We start from the raw sequence: 23,669 nt of genomic DNA, 5'->3' as shown, positions 1-23,669 counted from the left end.
AGGGTGACGTTACATGTCTAGCAAACACTGCTCTGGGAACCTAGGCTGCTCCTTCTGCACTGCAAGGAGTGTTTGCATGCACACCCTATGATAACCAATGGAGAAAACCTCCTCCTCCAATTGCTTTTTTCTCATCTGGGTTCCAAAGTATATGTGCCACATCAATTCAAGAGACATTACTTAACTGACTGCAGGAAAAATTAGGGGTGGGGCAAAAGCCCACTAACAATTGCTCCCCTCCTGCTAGCCAGGAAAGATGCAGCAGCCCACATTTCCAGGCCCACGTTAACTAACAGATGTCTAACTTAATAGTTTCCATTACAAAATTTTGGGTTTTAATAGAGACTGTGCGTGTGTGTGTGTGTGTGAGAGAGAGAGAGAGAGAGAGAGAGAGAGATTTAGAATTTTCCATCCATGTTCCCCTGATATTCTGGAACCCCAAAGTACCCCTTACCATGTTATCTTGGCCCTTCAAATACAGTCGTACTCCGGAAGTCAAACGGAATCTGTTCCGGAAGTCTGTTTGACTTCCAAAACGTTCGGAAACCAAAGCACAGCTTCGGAATCCGCTGAAGAACCCATCAGACGTTCGGCTTCCAAAAATAGTTCACAAACCGGAATACTCAATTGCAGCGTTCGGGAGCCAAAATGTTTGAGAACTAATACGAATATATTTGGGTACTGCTTGTCAACAAATTATAGAATTGTAGAGTTGGAAGGAACCCTGAGGATCGTCTAGCCCAGGCATGGCCAAACTTGGCCCTCCAGATGTTTTGGGACTACAACTACCATCATCCCTAGCTAACAGGACCAGTGGTCGGGGATGATGGGAATTGTAGTCCCAAAACATCTGGAGGGCCTAGTTTGGCCATGCCTGCTCTAGTCCAACCCTCTACAATGCGGGAATATGCAGATGTCCCATATGGGGATCAAACCTGCAACCTTGGTGTTATCAGCAACGTGTTCTACTATGGTGGTTAAGTATACCAAGGGTGTGTAGAAGGTAGACTGTTTCTAGCAGACTTAGTGCTAGAAATATTGCAAGCAGTCCTGGGACTCTGTAACTTTTGGTCTGCTCCTTCAAGGAACTTAAAGATATGTATGATCACTTAATTATGGCATAGTTAGTATTTGTTAGGTGATCATGAACACACATTCCTCCTTTGTAAATTTAGCCTGTTGGTAAAGGATTATAGTTTATGAAGCGTAGCCCAAGTGAAACTGATCAGCCAATCTGTTGTTGAATCAACTTTCTACACTCTGTTTATCATGAAACAAGCAGGAAATGAAAAAATTGCCTGTTTGCCCAGGACATTTTTATCCAGCCTTATCTAGCTCACTGCTAGATTTTTCCCATGATTGTGTACAGCAGTATTATAATTTAAGTTAGTGTAATGGGCAAACTTTATTTTAAACACAGGATGAATTTGTTGGGCTTTAATCTAAAATCAGCTGTGTATACAGTCATTTATGTAGATAAGGACAAAAAACGGGCTCCCGTTCTCTGCTAAATATAAGATTATAGAGATGTTGTAAGTTTGTCTTAGATGTCCATCTGACACCAGATATACTCTTAGCAGAAAGGAAGGAAGGAAGGAATCAATATGTTTAATGAGAGAACTGTACCAGGGCTTTGCTGATCCTGAAAACAGGTTAGCACAGGCTGACTGCAAAGCTTGTTCTTTAAGTCTGTACTTCTCTGCTAGAAGTAACTGAGCCTCCGTGTCATCAGCCCAGTATAGTGGAACACTCTGGCCATAGAGATTCAGCAGGCACCTTCTGCTTCAACTAATAAATGCCTACTGAAAACACTTCTATTCTATCAGCCTTATTAAGAATACATCTTTCCATAAAAGCCATCTGATTTTAACTTTTTTTATACGGTTTCCATTGCACAGTTTTATGTGCAGTTGTTGCGAACCACTTTGATATTTTCTTTATGAATTCGTGGTATATAAAGATTGTCATAAATAAAATAATAAATAAAATTAAATTGCTGCTCCTCTTGGCACTAATCTGTTGCATCCTGCAAACAGAAACACATTGACTCACAGGAAAAAATCCATTCAGCAGTGCACTGATTATAACCACACACGTTGTGGCTGGATGTCAAACTGCAATTATTGCAGAGAACAGCCAAGGACTTGATTAAAAATTGGCTAGCCGGTAATTTGGCTCAGCTTGTCTCAAATAGGGAGCACACAATACCCAAAAGCACTTAATGGAATCACACTATACAATTAGTTGCATTTCCCCAGCCTCTCGCTGTTTCTTCTTTTTTAGCATTTGCTAGTACTATACAGGCAAACAGGTCAAGACAGACTTTAATTACATCCAAGGAGGGTTAAATAATTAAATGAGTAGTTTCTCCAAGTGCCCAAGACTCCGATTTTAATAAAGCAAAGAACCCTTGCAGGAGTATCAGGAAAGTTTAGTCATCCAACAGACATCTTGATGATAGGTACCACTTAGCTAGTCCAATCGGGGCATTTCTGTAGTCTGCAAAGTCTTGTGCACACATGGTTATTTGGGTTGAGCACTGCTGCAGAAAGAAGCACCCCATCCCACTGTACAGCGGGCTCTGAGTTTGTTCAGATTTCAGCTGTAAACCAATGTCTTCCTCTATGCCTTTGGTAGAGCTACCAGCTACCACCTGGTACTGTTGTGGGAAGCAGATTAAGTGATTCAGATTCAATATGGTTTTGATGCAATAAAGGGTTGTTATCTTAGAAATAGAATTAACATGACAACTGAGTTTGGGAGAGAGGTAGAACAGTCTTTATAAAAAGGGTTCTTGTTATATTCTTTCTGAAATATTAGATGCCAGTTCTGCTGTTAGGATACAGTTGCTCCCGCCCGCACCCAACTTAAAAAACAGATCCCCCAGATTCTGAATCCAAATACTTACAAAGAAAAGGAGGTTGAAGAGGAAAAGGAAGTACTTTGTGACTTTCAGGCAGCCAGACCCCATCTTCTCTTTTTTATAGAACCTGGGTGGAAAACAGACAGCCATATGAGCATATATCCTTTACAGCATCACAACTTGACTGTGGTCTGGAAATTTTAAGAAATATTTTACCAGAATCTCCCCTCCCACACCACCCCCTCAGAAAGCAAAGAATTTCAACAGAATGCTTCTCTGACGAGTTGTTTCCTTAGCAGGGGAGATTATACAGGGGGTTTTTTCAGGCAGAACTCAGTTCCAGCACATCTCAAGTGTGCGCCATTGCCATTATAGGAGAACAAGTGAAGCGTTCATTGTGAGTTCCAGCACCTCTTTTTCTAGAAAAACCACACTGTGGAAATATGTATGTATAGCTTTGTCTTATTCACTATTTTTGCCAGTTCCAGTCTGTAGTTCACCAAACTAGCCCCATCCATCAAAGGAACCACTTTCCATCTGGTTGGTTGGCCACTGAAAGAACAAAATGTTGGCCAAAAGGAGCCTTTGGCCTGGAGCACCAGGGCTCTTCTGATCTTTTCAGTGAAGCACCATCTGCACCTCAGGTACAGATATTTCAGAGCCAGTTCAGAAACCTCCTTATATTGGAGACACCGGAGATTAAGGATGCTTCCACATGAGGCATTTACTGTGGAATGTTTGGAACCCCATGCTCTGCTCACTACTTTTTTCAGGACATCGGCAGGACACCATCGCAAAATCACCTTCCTCCCATATTTTCTCCCTTTACTTTCAGTTTCTTTTCAAAACTCAGAAAAAAAACACAACTTCACTCACACACAAAAACACAGCTGTGCAATCTTCCGAAGCGTAGATCAGTCATAGTGAAACAACCCCGCAGATTTTCAGGTGGACAGCATTTTCTGTATTAGTCATTCTAGCCATTTCCTTTATCTATGGTCTGTCATTCTTGTATAGGAGTGAACTCACAGTTTAACCTTTTCCCTTCTAGGTGGCATTGCCTTTCAGTCAGTTTCTGTCACCTAAATTGCAGCCACCAGCAAGGTCCTTAATCTTGGGACTGCAGCAGCAGGGAGTCCTTAATCCCTTTCTCCTTCAGATAATGGCCTAAATGAAGCCATCTTTCCCCTCAACATTAAGTCCTAGAGAAAGGGGCAGTGCCCATTTAGGTACAAGACCCGTTTTAGGTACAAGGCTTATCTGCTTGTGGCAGATAAGCACCAGCCATGTGCCTCTATGCTAGCCACATCTGGAAGCCACCAATATTGGGTTTCATATATGGTCCTTCATGTAGCACACACACACACACACACACACACACACACACACACACTACTGTTTACATGATCCCATAGAAGATATAGCAGTGGCAGCCTCAAGAAAACTATATTTGACAGCAATCACAAGCTAGTCAGCCTTTTGCTCACCATTAAACATGGGTGTATGAAACTTAGGTGTAGCCAGGGGGGCGGGAGGCAGCTGCCCCCCCATCAAGTAAAACAATAGAAATACTTAACTAACTGGCCAATCACGTCAATCTTGTGCCCCCCCCCCCCAAGTCCCATGCTATGAAACAGAAGATATTTCACTTGGAGTTACATCTCTGGTGGCTAAAAGCTTCTGAATGACAATATCACCCAAGATTCTTTACCAGAGTTACCCATATTTAGCAGAGGGGAATTGGGAATTCTGCAGAAATCAAATATAGAAGCCACTGTCTAGTTTAACACCTGGAGCTAATTCTAAATATGCAAACTATGTGCAAACTATGTGTGCACATTTTAATAAGACAAGAGATATTTAAACACCAGGTGTGCAATCCAAAAGGGAGCATTAATAGTGCTGCAAAGACAGAAAAGGCTTGGAAATGTTCCACTTTGGACAGAAGTCCAAGAAAAGAATTCTGCTTTGCCCTGTTCTGGCCTGCTGTACTTTACCATCACCAATATAAGCAGATATGTCTGGGCATGAGTATGCAGAAGGAGAAAGCTTTTTAGGAAATGGAAGAATTGATGGCACACGAACATATTGCAGTACAGTATCTTATGTCAATACTTTCAGGTAGGAACAAGAATTGGTGGGTAGGGGGAGCCAAAGAGATATTGTGTGCTTGCCTCACCTATCCTAGTGGAGACTTTCACTTTCCTCAATGAGCTGTTGCCTCCTCCAATACAGGAAGCAAGGTGACAATTCTCATAAAAACTAGTGTCGAATAAATAGCATTTGACAACATCCTTAATGATCTTATCTCACAACGCAACAGGAAATAGGTTGGACAGACTTAAGAGCTGCCTGCAGAAGATCTACTCAGAGCTTCCTCACAGTGGGATTGCGTTCAGCAAAAGGCAACAGAACAGAGCAAGTTATTCTGTTTCCAGTCTAAAGCCTGCTTTTAATCTTATTAGGATATTTAGGTCAGTACTGAGATCAGGGTGGAAGTGGAGCATCATTCTAAACAGATAGCTCTCGCCAACCAGCAGCAGTTCTCAAAAAATTATCAGCCCTGCGGGGGAGAAGAGATGCTGCTTCCTTTGGAAAACTAATGTTAGAAAATGGATGTTTGGTCCTGAAACTGTGCCCGTTCTTCCATCATGTCCTGAGCGGAAGCCCCAGGACCTCACAAGCCTGCTGAGAGTCACCCTTAACTCAATAGGATATTAAGAAGCTGACTTCAACACTTGGGAACAAAGAAAGCTACCTTAGACCTCAGTCAAACTATTTGTCCATCTAGCCCAATATTATCTGCTCTTTATGGGTGGCAGATATCTTTCCGCAACCACCTCCTACTGAAACCTTTTTAACCAAGGTTGCACCAGAGTAGCCTTTCTCAACCTGTGGGTCCCCAGATGTTGTTGGACCACAACTCCCATGATTCCTAGCTAGCAAGGTCAGAGCTCAGGGATGATGGGAGTTGTAGTCCAACAACATCTGGGGACCCACAGGTTGAGAACCGCTGCACCAGAGGATCTGACCTGGACTGTACTACTGAGCTGCAGAATCTATCAAGAGAGTCTCTTTAAAAGTAGAAGGGTCATCCATCAAAAGCAACATGGAAGTCAGTTCAAGACTACCCCAGGTGCACTTGCTGGAAGCCATTATTCGGGAAATACCTCCACTGTGGAGTAGGGGTGGAAGGCAGGACTCTTGGCTTGCTGACAAAGGTAGTCCCATATTGGATCAATACGGTGTACTTCACAACACTGAAAGCACCCTTTCATTGTTCAAGCACATGCCTAAACAGCACTATTCTCAATTGCATGCCCATGACTGTGTGGCAGGGTTAACAAAAAAAAAAACTGCATTTATTTGTATGTTACACATATGGATGCCACCAAACAGAAGCTATTCCAGCAAACTGAAGCAGAGGGAGAGATGGGAAGGAAGGCCATTCCATTGGTTCTGCTGAAACAACAGATAGATTTGGCTCCTCTTCCCTCTGAATGGTTCCCAATCTACCTGGCTATTGGTGCTCAAGTTTGCCTTTACCCCTCTTCTCTCCTCACCCCTTTTTTCCTTGTGTGACTGTTCATTTTCATTGATAGTATGTTAAGCCTGCTCCGGTAGCCTTCTGGCTAAAGGATGGGGCAAAAAGGCTTAAAATAAATAAACAAAAGTTACGCGTGAGAAGCATACAAATACAAAATTCAATTTACACTGACGAGCTGCAGATATTCAGAGAGCATGCTTTTCTTCCTATGAGAAATTGCCAGAGTGGGAAAGGCATGAGGGACATCCTCAGAATTGGCATTCAGATCAGAGCAAACGTAGCTGATCAGTTTTTCCCTTCAGGAACTTTTTTTAGCGAACACAAGGATTAGAGCTAGATCTTTGGGGCCAAGCTCACAGACAGTTACAAGTGGTAACTCCAGACATCTTCTACACTTTGAGAATGGTCCTTTCTTCAAGTGTTTACCCACCCTCACCTTATTCCTTCTCTACACATAAAAAAAGTTTTTCCTACAGCTCTCCAATGCTATGATGTACGGTGGCTACTGAGCATTATTTTCTTGCCGAGGGGATATAGTCATAAAATTAAAATATACACCGTCACGTTTAAGAGAGAGGAGGTATAGCAGAGATATACATGCAGAACATTCTCTTAGTTTATAAATAAAACAGGCTTCCCCTTGTTTTGTTTTTTAAATCTAAGAAGAAAAAGAGTCTATTCACAAGGTTTCAAACACATTATTAGAGCTGGGTGAAATTTCCCTGCAATCACTGAACAAAGATCAGTCATAGAATAAGAATTCCATGTCCATATAGGCAGTGATGTGCAGAAAACTTTCCACAGAAAAATGTGCAAGGTCCATTTAGGGGAGAAGATTTGAGAGAGCAGCATACATCCAAAATCCTAGGGGGCTACAGGAAGCTACTTTATGTTAAGTCAGACCATTGGTGAGGATTGCCTACACCAACTTTTGCCAACCTGATGCCCTCCAGATGCTTTGAATGGCCACTCCCACAATCAGCCCCCCCCCCCATCATGCTTGATGGGGGTTGGGGGGTGGTGTGGTCCAAAACATCTGAAGGGCACCAGGTTAGAGAAGGCTGGTCTACAGTGACTGGCAGTGGCTCTCCAGGGTTAGAGGGAGAGGACATTCCTAGTACTACCTGGAAAGATCAGGGATTGAACCCAGTACCCTGTGCATGCAAAGCAGATGCTCAGCGCTTTTGTCCATTCTCAGAGTTGAAGCAATAAGCAAAAATGTAGTAAACCAAAAGTAAGTAGTGCAGTTAAGATTGGGAGGGGGAGGGAAGCACTAATAAAATGTCATCTATCAGTTTAAAGATTGGGAATATAAAGTGCTACCTGAAGGAGCGTCTCCACCCCCTTCATTCAGCTCGGGCACTGAGGTCCAGCTCCAAGGGCCTTCTGGCAGTTCCCTCCCTATGAGAAATGAGGTTCCTTCAGGCAGAGGGCCTTCTTGGTAGTGGTGCCCACCCTGTGGAACGCCCTCCCATCAGATGTCAAGGAAATAAACTGCTATCTGACTTTTAGAAGACATCTGAAGGCAACCCTGTTTAGGAAAGTTTTTCATATTGATGTTTTATTTTTTTATTTTTTTTAAAATGATATTTATTCAAAATTTCATCAATACATAAACACAAAAAAGAAACAAGAAAAACAGAAAAATACAGCAAAAAATAAAACAAAAAGAAAAAACCAAAAAAGAAAGAAGAAAAATACAAATCTCAAATTACAACTTTTCATTTGCTTATTTCTTGAACCTCCTCACACCTCCCTTTTTGTATTCTAGTTTAATTCGTTATTCCAGCAAATTCTTCCCATGTTTCTCAATTTTAATTTAAATGATTAATCTTCACAATCTATCTTATTTATTAATTCAACATAACCTTTCTATCTTTTAATATAATCTGTTATTCAATTTACCTTAATCACTTTAACCTTATCTTATCTTAAAAATCTTAAAATTTCAAAGTTTACATCATATTCATACATATCTCCTTAAATCATTTCTGCTAAAGCCAATTTAATTCCTTTCCAGCATATTCCCTGATATTTCATTAATGTTGTACTAATTCCAAAATTAACAAAAGAATTTCCCTTGATATCTCTAATTTTTATCCAACGTCCCTTCTTCCTGGTTTCGGGTCATGTCAGTCCTTTCTGTCCATTACATCCAGTCCATCAATCTGGTGTTCTTATGTCCGAGGCCCTTAAATCTCTTCTAGGCCCGTTCTGCAAATTTTTTTGTTCTTGTTTGCGCTTACGCACTTCTTTGTCTATTGTTGGTTTCTTGGGGAATGGGTCTCCAGAGGGTTCCATCCGGTAATAATTTCCATTTTCCTTCATCAGACTGGCCCCTTCCCCCCAGTCCCACTCCCCGTCGTCATCTTTGTAATCCAAAAAATATTTATCCAAAAGATAGTTGTTCACCTGTTTCGTAGTCCCACTAGAGTTAAAAGCTTCCTTGACTTCAAATACTTCCCAGCACTCTCCAAGTTCAATCTTCCAACGCGGTGGCTTTTGTTCCTGCAGGACTTTGGATCCCTCCATTTGTGTTGTTTGAGGAGTAATCATTGCCTCTTCCTTCTTCATCTGCCCTTGGACTTGCCTTGTCAAACCAGATTCCTGAATTGGTCGCTGTATAACTTCTTTATCCTTATTCCCTGTTAAATCATATTCACTGGCCACAGCACTCATCAAGTCCAATTTTTCATGCATCAAGTTCATTTTCTCATGCAGCTGCTCCAGCAAAGCATTTGTCATGCCAAGGGCAGACACCAAGCCTTCCTTCCAACACATTTCTGCTCAAGGTCAAACGGCTGGTCCCACGATCCAAATCTCACAGCTGTAGATTCTCCAAGTAAGCTGCAACAACAAACTGACAGGCTCCCTCTAGGGGACACAATTTCTATTTGTATCCATTTTTAAACTGTATTCAACAAAGGAGATTACTTTCGATTTCAAATCCTTTCGATTTTTCAGATACTTTGTTTCTTTAAAATACAGAAATGCAGAAAGTAGCGTTGAAGTTAATTTGTTTCTCTTTTTTTTAAACTATCTGTCAAAGTACTCCACTTTCAATCAATGGACGTCTCAAACAATTTCTGTCCCGACACCCCGTCCCCAGGTTTGGGACAATGGAAACTTAAATTCCTTTACTCTCCTCCTGCAGGATTAAACAGTCAAATTCCCCCCCCCTTCTCCTGCTTCCAAGGGGGTTTTATTGGTTGTAGATGCAGGAAATTTCCAACTTTAAAACAGTTTTCCAGGCTATTAGGTTGCAAGGTCTTTGCTTCAGTCTATGTACAAAAAGCGGAAGGCGGACTTCCTGTTTAAACCTTCCCGCTTCGTGCCCAATTCATAAATTTTGCAAATTTCTTAATCCAATTCTCCGTTTTTACTCACGGGTACTTGATTTAAAGTCCAAATGTCATCAGGAAAAAGTCAGCGCTCTCCAGTGATGGCTGTGCGGCTTCCCTCCATGGAAATAGCGATCGGTTCGCAGCACCGCGCTGCTCACCCCACTTCACTCCGGAGCCCCGAAAAGGGGTTTCCTCGTGAGTAGGGGAGGCGCTCTTGGTGCTCTGCCGAACCCCACGTTCCCAGGCTTCTCCGCCTGGGATTTCTAACGGGCCCCCGCCTTCGCCGCGGTGGGAAGACCCAATTTCCACAGAGCCCGTTCCTCCAATCGGAGGAACTCCGCCATTCGTCGTTGGCGCTGACCCGGAAGTCCCATATTGATGCTTTATTGCTTTTTATTATTGTTGTTAATATTCGTTGGGAGCTGCCCAGAGTGGTTGGGGAAACCCAGCCAGATGGGCGGGGTATAAATAAATTATTTATCATCATCATCATCATCATCATTAATGTTACAGTAATTCCAGAGCTGTTTTGGCGAGAGAAACCAGTTTTAAGAGGCATATTTATTTCATTTCAGCTAACCAGCATTGCCTTTGTATGCCCACAATTCTTCTAACTGGAACCGGCACCAAAGATATTTCACCTGGAAAGGCAGAGCATCAGCTAAGGATTTTCCCTCTCCTAATCAAACTTGGCAGAAGGAGGAAGGAGCCATTGTGTCTGTGCAGCCTACTGGCAATCAATTAAAAACAATTGACAGGTTTGAAGCAGATGAATAAAGCTTTGATCTCAGATCAGTTAAGAATTTTTTTTTTTTTAGCCTTGTGAATTCTGATAGGTACAGATAAGTTCTTGGAGCAGTCAGTCAGCCTGCCTTGCCAGTACAGGTATTTTCTAATTGCCGGCATTTCCAAAAGCACATCTTCTTTCATCCAAGAAGTTAAATAAGAAAGGAAAGAAGCACAACTTGGGTAAGTTATTTTTCCTAGCAAGGCTGGTACGTAGTGCAACCAAGGGAGTGCTTGCTATTTATAAAAGCAAGATTACTTGAGGTTCCTGACTTGAACCTGTTTTAACCATGCAGAAGCAGAAAGGAAGATGGCAACAGACTACTTTGCCTGGAACAGTGAAAAGGTCATTTAAAGGATTCCAACTTTAGGCTTCTCTTAAGGTCTCTGGAGAGAAGGATTATTGAAAGCAGTGAACCTAACCACTGGAAATTCATACAAGCAAGCAAGGTCTTAGGTCAGTGGTTTACAATCAGCATGCCACGGCACCCTGGGGTGCCTTGAATGATGGTCAAGGGTGCCGCAGGCAACAATGGCCTCTGTCCCTCTTTCCTTCCCTCCCTCCTCTGCTGCCTTCTCCCATCTCTGCCTCCCAAAGGCTTGCACAGCTGTTTGTTGCAGCAACCTTGGCTACAAGCTCCCCAGACAAATGGTGCCTCTGGGGCTGGCCAAGGGGTGCTGGTTGCCAGGAGCTGGGGCGGCCTCAGAGTAAGCAAGCAAGTGAGCAAGGGAGCCCAGCCAGCCAGTCTACCAGCCTCTGATGTTGGGAATGGACAGACAAGTGGGAGGCTGGGCAGGCAGGCCGGCAGGTGCCTTTCTTGTGCTTGCTGTGTGCTAGGCCTGCCTGGGAGCTGAGTGCCCGGTGCTGAAGGGGAGCCTTTCAGTCATGCAGGCTTAACAGCACCTGCTGTTGCCACTGCTGCCTCCCAAGGTAAGGTGCTGGCCTCACATTCACCTTTGGCCAGTGTCTGTTGGGCCGGCTGCGGGCATCCTCTTCCCAGGCCCCTGTGGGGCAGTGTGAGGAGGCTCCTCTTTTTGGGGCAGCTCAGAGACCAAAGGCGCAGCAGTGACTGCTGGAGGACTCCCAATGAGAGGGGAGAGGAGAGGAGGCTGAGGGAATATTCCACAAGGGAGGGAGTTTGAAATAGGCACTGCAGGCAAGGGGAGACATAACTGGGCTCCTGAGCCCCACGGGGTCCCACAGAAAGAATGTAGTTGGTCAAGGGAGCCATGGACTCAAAAAGGTTGAAAACCTCTGTCTTAGGTCTTCCTAAACAGTGGTCTTCTTGTTAAGGGCAGCAGAAGGAAAACTTGTGACTCATTTAGTATAGTTCTGTAATGTGACCCCAAGTAGTCATTCAGCAGAGCCCTGTAACATGAGCTTAAGTAGCCTTCCCTTTGGCCGAAAGATACCTGAATAAAGGCTGGTACACCACATTCCACTATCCTACTTCTTCCCCCAGCCCCAAAAAACCTATACAAGGAAAAGAGCTGTAAAAAGATACTATGGGAAAGAGAAAGAAGGCTGTGAGGAAATTCACTGCTTCTCTTCTCACTGGGAAAAGGATGATGTGTGATTTTCAAAAGCCTCTTCTGACTCTCCTCCTTACAAACCACCTCTGGGGAAACCTATTAAACAAAGCCACAACAAGCTCCAATCAGTATTCCCATCTTCTGTTTGGAGCGTTAATTGACAACCCCCAACTCCTTCAACACACACAAATAGGAAAGCTCAATATTTGAGCTTCACATACACACCCTGTTTTGCAAGAACTGCTGCACATGGTATATCACTAGGGTTCAGTTCACTTTCATGAGCATAAACCTCACGCTAATAAAGGCCTGAAGGAGTCAGCACTTCCATGACCAACACACATGACCTCTAGTCTACAGCTGATAAGTGGTGCTATGCTAAGAATGAAGCTTCTGCTAGTAGAATGGTTGTTATATGAGTGGCTGGCACCAAGGGGTATCACCCTAAATTTATAGAAATCATCCAAAAAAATCTACCCTGTCCCATATAGAATTTTACCTGTTTTCAGTTATTATTAATTTTGGTATTTATTTGATTTGATTCAAATGAGGTACATATGTAGGCCTGAGTCTCAACCTTCACAGCTTGTCACCCCTGATTAGATATTCTGGCCTAGTCAGACAATACACAACGTTATTTTAGGAAGCCGGCATAACTACAATAACAGAGAATGCAGCATGTGATGCCATTCTGAGGCTCAGGTCTAACAGCATTTACTGCATTCCTGTTGGCATTCCTCAGGCACTTGGGTGGTTCAAGGTATATTCACCTGAACGTAGCTATAATTTCAAAAGTGCTCATAGTGACACAGAGCTTCTTCACCTTCTAGCACTGCTGTGCCCGCACTGGGTCTGACAGTGGCAAAATGAGTCAAGAGCAACGCACAGGTTTGTACGGGCTTATTGCCAAGATCTAGTAGCAGAAATAGTATCCTTTGAAAACAGACTTCCGGCCTCCTTCCTTTGCTGAAATGGAGAACAACTTCAAACTGGATCAGAGACATGGTTATAGAACTGCCCCTGTTGGAGCCACATTAGTTTACTGTGAGCATGTAGCATTGCTGGGGGGGGGGGGCAGGCTGACCAACATGATAACCATCCATTGCTCATCTCTTCCCCGTGTCTCCTGCTTCTTCCATGCACCACAGGCACCCAGTCTTACCCTATGCTTGTTTTTGCACAGAACTTCCACCTGATTCAACGGAACGTCTCCCATGTGACAATACAGACAACAGCAGCCTTTCTTGTTCATCATTGCTAATACCTCATGCTTTGTCAAGCAGCAAGAGGAAGAAAACATGGGTTGTGCCTTCCCTGCTCCACTGCTCAGAATTTGTGGCTCTCTTTGCTTTCTTGCAGGTTTGTCATTTTCTGGGCTGGAGCTACTCTCAAAGAGTGACTAATGTCTGCACGCACAGTTACAGAAGGTTAGTCAGGTGGGAGGTAGGTAAGAAGAAGGCAAAGGGAAATCTCCAACAGCTGCTTCCTGCTTTCTATACAGTACTAGAAAATGTCACAAAGGCTGATGTATGGTCCCAGCATTATGCACCTGGTGATGGAGCCATGAGAATTTACCCGCCATGTAAACAAATTGAACAGTCTCTCAAGTGCCCTCTCATTCACTGCCCTCTTTCTCTCAGGCCAACACAGGCACAGTTTTGTGGGTACACTTCATCATAACAAGGGGTGGCCAATATGGTGGCCAACCCACAGGCTTTGAGGCCAGAGACGTTAGAAGCTGATGGATAATCCCCACTGAGATCTCTGCCTCACATCCACCTTGTAAAAGCCTAAGGAAAGCCACGCTAGATCAGCTAGAGGCCTATCTAGCCCAGCATTCTGTTCTCACAGTAGCCAACTAGACACACTGTGACCAACTAAATACCGATTTGAGTGCAATAGCATTCTCCTGCTCATGATCCCCAGCAACAACTGTTCAATAGATGTATGTGGAATGACCACAGAATGCCTTTCTCATTCCAACAGAGCAAGTTCCATATGTTTTAATTAATGGAGCAAGTCTTGTTCCTGGGTTAAACGGATTAAATGAGGTGAAAACCATTGGAGGTTCCCCCATTGAGGTAGGAAGCCAATACAGATTTGTTCAGTCATGTGTCCTATTATAGTCAACCAGTGTTAGAAACTCAGATATTCGATCTAATCTAATTGCCAAATGGCACCTCAAACCTGGGTCATGGTTGCCAAAATGGAATGTCTAGATGCCTTTTTTTGCAATGGAGGTTGTTGTTTGTTTCATTTCTATACCACTTTATATTTTAAAAAACAAATCTTAAAGTGGTTTACAACACATTAAAACATCAAACGAAACAACCCAGAATTAAACAAATTCAAGCTTCAAAGAAAATACTTCAGATCCTTCTCTAGATGACACTTTACTTTCCACAATCACCTACCTGGCACCCAGAGATCTCCACGTGGTCTCAACTGGATCCACGCCAGTTGCAAAATGTATCTGGTGCCTGACTAATTTCTAACACTGTTCAGCCAACCAATAGAAATGTTGAGTCAAATCAACAGGTCAGATAAGACAGCAATCTATGTTTGGGTGTGTTTTTAAAAGCTTATAAAAACTGCAGTACCATTTTAGATGAGACATCCCAACCACCTTCTCTCACCTACATAGGAGGGGGTACCTCTAAGGCAGGGGTGCCCAACCTGCACCCCTTGGCCTAATTTCATGCAGGTAGCAAGGAACAGATTGTGGAAAGTGGGTGGCAGAAAGAGAGGAGGGAGCCCCCTCCACCTTTTGCTCAGGCTCTAGCAAACTACCCCTGAGCAAATACAACTCTTGATAACCCTGATCTAACTTGCCAGTGGCAACGTATGCATACTTCATCTAAGAACTGCAAGTTTAGGCTGATTGTCCAAGTCATGGGTAGGCAAACTAAGGCCCAGGGGCCAGATCCGGCCCAATCACCTTTTAAATCCAGCCCGCGGGCGGTCTAGGAATCAGCATGTTTTTACATGAGTAGAATGTGTCCTTTTATTTAAAATGCATCTCTGGGTTACTTATGCGGCATAGGAATTTGTTCATATTCCCCCCCCCCCAAAAAAATATATAGTCCAGCCACCCACAAGGTCTGAGGGACAGTGGACCAACCCCCTGCTGACCCCTGGCCAAGTGATAATGGCATCAATAAAGACTTGCAGTCCCATCCACACTTTGCTTGGGAACAGGTGCCATTTGCATTCATGGAAGCTTACTCCCATGAAACAGGCATTAGAGATTGTACTGTAATTTGATCCTACACTAGGGAGCTATTTGATTTTGAGTAAGCTAGAGATAAAGAGCAAGCAGCACGGGTGAAGATGAAGCGGATCAATAAGAAGCAGCTAATGGCGCTGAGGCATATTAAGTGACTTAGCACTGCTATTTCACCTCCAAGTGCTGCAACAGGAAGCCATTTTTTTCAAAGAACTACTGTAGAGAAAGCACCAGAGGGAGAGGTATGCTGCTCTGTTTCATAAGCATGCTACACCTTCCTATTACCTGCAGGGAGCTAATGAGCAGTGGCAGAATTAATGACCCTTTTGTTTACTAACAGCAGTCAGCACATTCCCTAGAGGCCATCTTCCGTGAAGACTCCAGCTAGCGATCAGGTTAAGTTTGTCACCTATACTCAACTGGGTGTGCAGGGTCAATGTTAACATTATCTAAGGGCGATGGATTTATGCAGCTGCAGCACGTTGCTGTTTTGTAATTAAAAGTGTGCCCTGACACAGTTATTTCATCACCTACCAACCCAAGAGGACAACAAGGCCTAGCTTGCGAAGTTAGCTGCAAAGCAGAACTGTAAGGCTACAAAGACTGAGGCAGCTCTTGACAATTATGAAGCAGGAGACTTTTCTAATAAGAATGTAAATCTTCTCTAGGAGAGCTTTTTTACTAACCTACTGGGGCAATAGGTTTTAGTTTCTAAAATCAGAATTTCCTGCCAGCACTAATGATACATAGAAGAAAAGGTAAAAGACCAGCCCAAGTGGTTAATCCTGGGATTATTTCAGATTGCAGCTGCTGCAGGGTGTCTCATTTGTTATTTATCCAATAGCCTTACACAAAAACTTATTTTGTCATCTCACTGCATAACTCAGGCCCTTTTCAGGGATTATTCACCCAGTTTACCTCTCTTGGTGAAACCAACTTGGGATAGCTTTGACCTTCCCCTGTCACAGCGATCACCTGTAAACCTCTTGTTTCACACATATTCTTCATGCAGCCCTAGGGCTGCATAAATCCAAAGTGATTTAACTGTGTGAACTGGCTGTCAGAATGCTGTTATTACAGACTAGCTTCACTACCTAGTAAAACATGTTTGTTAAATTTAACAAGTATTGTATTTACAAATTGCCACTCACCAGAGCCTAACAGACTCTACTTTGCAACCTTTTCAGGCACTAGTAAAGTCAGACTTGAGGTAAATTGAATCGGTTACACAACTGCTTTGGCATACAGCAATTTTGCAAGGTGCTTTTTTATTTTTTTGCTTCTTTTTGTCTCTGAATTAAGAACAAAAGATGTGGAAGTGTCAAAATACAGATAGCAGTTTAAGAGGAACATTCACCAACTAGTTCAGTGTGATTGGGGATTCAAGACTGGAAACTATGTTTTAACATCTCAAAAAACTGTCACTTCCAAATAGTCATTAATGAACATGTTTTTTTAGTGCAAAGGAAGCACATTTCTGAAAAGGTGCAGCCTAACAGAAGTGTCATATAGATTCAATAGATTCACATCTATTTTGGCACTGCAGTTCAGGTCCCTTAAATGTTGCCTTTATGGGTTATTACAAGTCTTCTCTCCTGTTCGGACTGGAGGGCAAAGTGCCAAGTGGTCTACTCATTTCAGCAGCAATTCTTTCAGAAAGTTTCATCATGAGAAGGGCCAGCATAAATTTATACAGATCTCAGTTTACATGCATAAAAGCAATACTACTGAAGTCATCTTGGTGGAATTGGTTTCAATATAGAATGCGGGGGGGGGGGGAGCAATTATTTCATAGCATGCTATCTGCCGTCAATCACAGAACACCAGGGCAGCTCAGTCTCCAATGGGGAAAAGGAAGTCAGCGCCACGCAGAGACAAATGTCTTCTTGTTCAACCCAGCCTGCTCCTTACGAAGTTATGTACAAGCGCGCTTGAGATATCCTGCCGAAGACTGAAATCCACCCACACTCAAAAAACCTGTTATCCCCTAACACTGCATGCTAGCAAGTCACCTGGTTACACATATGCAGAGCAAATAAAAAGACATTCCAGAGCCATTAGTCTTGAACAACAGATGCCACAACCTTCTTTCCATTGAACCAGGGATAGCCAAATAGCACAGATCCCAAAGGAACTCTTATCTGGTCCCCCGTGTCCCTACCAAATTTCAAATGAGGCATCTTAAAGCGTTGTTCTGTTTCACTTGGTATCAAAGCAGTGATTCTTCATGTGTACTTTAGCTACTGTACATTAGCACCACACATAATCAGTCATGGTTTCCACCCACCCAAGAATTCTGGGAGCTGTAGTTTGCTAATGGTACTGGGAGTTGTTAGAGGATCTTTATTCTCATTCCTGAACTACAATTCCCAGAGTTCCCTAAGAAGAGGGGTTGATTGCTAAGTCACCCTGGGAATTGGAGCTGTGGGAGGATAGGTGTCTCCTAACAACTCTGAGAACCCTTAAACTACATTTTCAAGAATTGTTTGGGGGAAAGCCATGACTGAAGTGGTATCATAGTGCTTAAAATGTATAGTGTGAATATGTGTTCTCATACTTTCTGCTCATTCTCATCATTCTGGCAAAGAAAGACAACAGACTGCCAATTTTTGGGAAGGCAATATCACTCTACAACTCATCTACCCCTATGGTATATTGGGTTATAACAAGGTGGTGCCAGCTTCACTATATTAAAATAGACCATGTGAAAGAGAGGCAAACACAGCGGAATTCTCCAGAATAGTGTAGAGTGAATACCGTATTTTTCGCCCCATAGGACGCACCGGCCCATAGGACGCACCAAGTTTTTTTGGGGTAAAATAAAGAAAAAAAAATCATTTCCCCCCCAGGCGCTTGTGGGGCCGGCTGTCCCCGGAGCTTGCGGGGCAGGCAGCGGGGAGAAGCGCTCTTCTCCCCACCGCCCGCCTGCAGAACAGGTCCGGGGATAGCGGGAAGATGCGCTGCGCCTCCCAACTGTCCCCAGAGCTTGCGGGGCAGGCAGCGGGGAGAAACGCTCTTCTCCCCGCCGCCCGCCTGCAGACAAGGTCCAGGGACAGCAGGAAGACATGCTGCGCCTCCCAGCTGTCCCCGGAGCTTGTGGGGCAGGCAGCGGGGAGAAGCGCTCTTCTCCCCACCGCCCGCCTGCAGACAAGGTCCAGGGACAGCGGGAAGACATGCTGCGCCTCCCAGCTGTCCCCGGAGCTTGCGGGGCAGGCAGCGGGGAGAAGCGCTCTTCTCCCCACCGCCCGCCTGCAGAACAGGTCCGGGGACAGCGGGAAGACACGCTGCGCCTCCCAGCTGTCCCTGGAGCTTGCGTGGCAGGCAGCGGGGAGAAGCGCTCTTCTCCCCGCCGCCTGCCTGCAGACCAGGTCCGCGGACAGCGGGAAGACGCGCTGCGTCTCCCCACTGTCCCCGGAGCTTGCGGGGCTGGCGGCGGGGAGAAGCATGCGTCTCCCCGTCAGCCTCCAAACCACATCGGGAGACAGCGGGATGGCGGCGTTCCGCCTCCCCGCTGTCCCCCGACCTTGTGGGGCTGGCGCTGCGGCTCTCCTGAAGCCTGGAGAGCGAGAGGGGTCGGTGCACACCGACCCCTCTCGCTCTCCAGGCTTCAGCGAAAGCCTGCATTCGCCCCATAGGACGCACACACATTTCCCCTTCATTTTTGGAGGGGAAAAAGTGCATCCTATAGGGCGAAAAATACGGTATATATAATTGAGGAGAAAAGAGACAGGCTAGAATAAAAAGTGGGGGGAGATTTTGATATATGGTAGCTTGACTGATGACAGTCACTTTTCCTAGTGGCAGATTTGCAAGCCCAGTGGAACAGAGTCAAATAAGCCATAAGAATCTAGAAATGCAAGCCCCTGCTTTCTTCTCTACAGAAAATGTCAGACCACAACACAAGCCACAAAGTTATCTATGCTATATTCTCTAGATTTGATTCACCTATAATAAATATTGCAGGCATTTTTCATTGTTAAAATGCTTTGAGATGTCTTTATGAGAAGAGATTATAAACCAATGGACAATACGGTATAAAAGCCAAATCAGAGCAGCCTTTCCTAGATTTGCTCCTGGCTTCTCCAGTTATTCCTTCTTTAAAACTAAAAAAAGGGACATCTGGCATCCTCAACAGTACACAATGTGCTTCTGCCGCCAGTTCAGTGTTCAAGGCTCCAGAGCGTCTCCACATGACACAAATTGTACTGTAAAGTTTAAAGCTGCACATTAAATGCCAGCCCTGTTAGTTGCTCAATGTGGTTATAGTATTTGCACATACTCTGGCGTCCTTTCACTGAAATAGACAAACCGCAACACAAACCTCTAGAGGTGCTACTGCAGAAGACAGAGGTTTAAGTCCAACCAAGGACAGAAGTAAAGGAGACTTTCTATCCTGCACAGCCTAGGTAATTCAGTCTAGATAATTCAGCAAGTTAACTTCATGGCTTGAGAGGACATGAGACCAGTGCAGGACTGTTAGTTTAAAGTAAAAAAAAGGTAAAGGACCCCTGGACGGTTAAGTCCAGTCAAAGGCGACCATGGGGTTGTGCAGCTCATCTTGTTTTCAGGCCGAGGGAGCCAATGTTCGTCCACAGACAGCTTTCCGGATCATGTGGCCAGCATGACTAAACCGCTTCTGGCACAACGGAACACCGTGACAGAAACCAGAGTGCATGGAAATGCTGTTTACCTTCGCGCCGCAACGGTACCTATTTATCTACTTGTACTGGCATGCTTTCAAACTGCTAGGTTGGCAGAAGCTGGGACAGAGCAACAGGAGCTCACCTTATCACAGGGATTCAATCCACCGACCTTCTGAATGGCAAGCCCAAGAGGCTCAGTGGTTTAGATCACAGTGCCACCAGTGTCCCTTGTTAGTTTAAAACATCTGCTAAAGGCTTAGATGTGGTCAGAGCATTCGACTTTTGGAAATAACTAATTTGTTCTATCCATTGCTTATTGCTTCTGTCCAACTACCCTCTGCTGCTCTCCATCCTAACCTCAACCCATTTTTCCAGTTTCTTACTGCCATACATGGAATAATCCAACTTCTGGCCTAAAGTCTTCATATTTGGAAAATCTGTGTAAATTATGCCTACCATAGTTATTCTGAAGAAAAAATGTTCTCTTGGCTGAAAGCTATACAAATTCTGACTATATAGCAAGTTTCAATTCTTTTGATCAAAATGAGGACATGGCAAGTCAAATTGTTTAGGACGTTTTCTTCAGCAGAGACTGTTTCAAGATAAAAGACTTTGCAGGTTCGTACTATGCCTGGGATTAAGGGCAGAAACTGTGCACATTTCCCAGGTAGGTAGCTGATTCTACTGGAATTAAGTAGAGCAACATGAGGACATTAGTCATTTACAGACCTGCCAAGCCTCACACTGAGGCCTGCCACTTACTATTTGCATCACTCCACCCTCCCCACCCTTCCCATTCTCCACGCTGTGATCAAACAGCCATGAGAAAGCTAATTCATCACTTTGACCAGAAGAGTCCGTGCAGAAGGAGTTCTGGCAAGGCTGCTACAAGCCACGTTAGGGGCAGGGGGAGAACACACACATGGGATAAGTTCCACAGGAATTTGGCAGCTGAAGAACAGGGAAAGAGAACTGGATTTGTTTCAGGGGGGGAGGGGGGAGAAAACACAGGAGGAGATTCCGAAGTCTCCAGACTTTCACATTTCACATTTGGCAGTCTGTTTCAGCAACCGATAAGTCTGGAAATAGGTTAACCAGAAACAAAGGCCAGCTGGGTGGCCTCTTTCAATTGCTGAGTTGTCTTTACATTCCAAGCTCACATCGTGGAGAAGATGTATGCGAACTTAGAACATCATGGAGAACACACAAAATCCACGGGACTCCAGGTAGTAGCTGGCCTTTATGAGAAACTTAAAGATGCAAGCCACTATTCAAGGGCTCACTCAAAACCTTTACATCCTCTGCCCCATTACCTTGAACTGGTCCCTGTCTTAGTCAACAAGAGAGCTCTATGAGGATCTGGATTTCTCAGCTCCTTTTGCAGTTCATCTCAAAATAAGCAAAAATGGGCAGCAGGTCAAAGCCTCTGGAGGAGAGAGCAAGAATCTAATTGCACTGAAGTTCAAGAGTCCATAATCTGCTTTCTTCTGCTCCACCATTCATAGTCAAGTGGCATAGAAGTGCCTTCAGTATTATCCCTTATTTGGAGCTCCAAACTATGGAATAGGAGGAGCACTTGAGTCCTACAAGGGAAGAGCTGCCATCCAGTAGATGGCAAAGGGAAAGCATGGAATGCCTGGAGAAATAGACTTTCCATCCTCTAGCTCAAACTTTCTCAACCTTGGGTGCCTATATGTTGTTGGACTACAACTCCCATCATTCCTAGTGATGATGTAAGTTGTAGTTCAAGAACATCTGGAGACCAAAGGCTGAGAAAGGCTGATCTAGCTCAAGTTGCAGAAGGAAAAGGTTTGTTCTGCCTTAAGAAAAGGTTTGTGCTTAGGAAAACAAAAGAATGCATTGATGATACCAATTTGAAAGTGTCTGGAGAAATGAGCACAAGGAAACACTGAACCTGTGCTCTGTGGCAGGGCAGTGGGAAGCAGAGAAGGGTCTTCAATGCAATCTTTGACTATGTAGTCAGCAGGAATGGATAAGGTTATGTTTTTATTTTATTTATTTAAACAATTTATATAATGCTTAATTAAGATGCATCTCAAAGTGGTTTACAAGGATATGCACTCTCTAGGAAACAAAAACATACAGGGTTTATTCCAAGTTTATTCCAAATCAGATTAACCACCCTAACTCTGTAAAAAAAAAAAACCAACGGGATCTTTACACAATAACATTTAATCTCTACGAACATAAAAGGATGGCCAACATGCATTGTAAGGCAACAGAGTCACATCTTAAGTGATCCCCAGCTACACAACAGGAATTTCAAGCATATGTGGCTTGCTTATTACCTGCTTGACAGGTCCTGCACCACCATTCCTTAAAGACATAGTAAGAACCTAACAGCCCTGCTGAATCAAGCCAAATGCCCATGGGTCCAGCATCCTGTTCTCACAATGGCCAGCCAGATTCCTATGAGAAGCCTGCAAGCAGAATTTCAGTGCAACAGCACTCTTCCCACTTGTGATTGCCAGTAACCGGCAATCAAAAGCATAGGGGCTCTGACAATAGGGGCACAACACAGCCATCTTCACTAGTAGTCACTGACATCCTTACCCTCCATGAATCTATCTGGTCTTCTTTAAAGCCATCCAAGTTGGTGGCTTTCACTACTACTTGTGTAAACAAAATCCATCATTTAACTAAGTACTCTGTGAAATACTTCATTTTGTCTGTTCTGAACCTTCCAATATTCAGCTTTATTGGACAGACCCAAGTTCTGGTATTACAATGGGGGGGGGACTTTCCCCTGACCACATCTTATGGGCCTTTTCGCTAATCCAAAAAGCACCATATGTGGTAACCTTTCCTCATAGGGAACTTGCTCTTACCCCGTGATCATTCTGGTTCCCCCATGTTGACCACTTTCCAGCTCTACAATAACCTTTTGATGGCAGTGCAACCAGTGCTGTACACAGCATTCCTAGTGTGGCCTCCCTACAGGTTTGAATAGTGATCCAAAGGGGATGGACAAGGTTAATATTGCACCTGAATTAATCACCGGGATTTCTGCATCAAAGGGATTGCCTAAATCTATGCAGTTGTGTTAACTACACAACTTTAGAAACCTCTGTCTTTAGAGACTCTTGCAATCTGCACTAAGAAATTTCCCCTTTTTGTTGAAGAAAGAAACATATATCCACAGGAAGCATGGGGCCCAAATCAGAAGCCCCTTTCCCCAAATTTATACATCATTTGCCAGAGACTTCAGAATTTGCTGTGCATAAATTACTATCAAGAGACTGCAATCAAGCATGGAATTAAAGCACATAAGATTGTTTGACACAGAGGGTGCAATCAAATTCTGCCCCAACACTGATAGAGGGGCTTTTTAACTAGCAGAAGCATCCACTAACAGGAGACAAGGGGATGCAATTTTTGCCAATTTCCCCTCATCACAGCAGACCCTGAATCAGCTCCAGAAAGTTGGGGGTTTCGTTTCACATGACAACCTTCCACTTCCACTAGTGGGGCACCTCTGCTGGATCAATGATCTGCCTGTGAATGAAAGGGCACTAATTGGATCACACCTGGAAGGTGTCTGCAAAAAGCTTCAGGAAGATGTAGCTACTGCAACAAAATTTAACAAGCCATGAAGGAGCATGAACGGCTATTTATTTGGAAATGCTTTCTACAGTCCACCCTTTAGGATCAGCCCAAGATGTTTTGCCATTATGGTGGCAGTATAATAAAGTCATTCTGCAAAATG

At 44.0% G+C, this 23,669-nt stretch overlaps 1 protein-coding gene across 4 annotated transcripts in view; it reads right to left on the bottom strand.

The window, feature by feature from the left end:
• CD82 (CD82 molecule) overlaps window positions 1-23,669 on the bottom strand; it is a 67,239-nt gene that overhangs the window by 28,699 nt on the left and 14,871 nt on the right. For all 4 annotated transcript variants that reach the window (XM_083602810.1, XM_083602811.1, XM_083602812.1 and 1 more), the window contains one exon: window positions 2,909-2,990. In XM_083602810.1, coding sequence (XP_083458936.1) covers window positions 2,909-2,971 — 63 coding nt within the window. In that variant the 5' untranslated portion in view covers window positions 2,972-2,990. The remainder of the gene's footprint in view (window positions 1-2,908; window positions 2,991-23,669) is intronic.

Source organism: Podarcis filfolensis, assembly GCF_964270895.1.
Source record: "Podarcis filfolensis genome assembly, chromosome: 1".
NCBI lineage: Eukaryota > Metazoa > Chordata > Lepidosauria > Squamata > Lacertidae > Podarcis > Podarcis filfolensis.
Note: the sequence above shows the minus strand (reverse complement) of the source record. Positions and strands in the feature narration are given on the sequence as shown.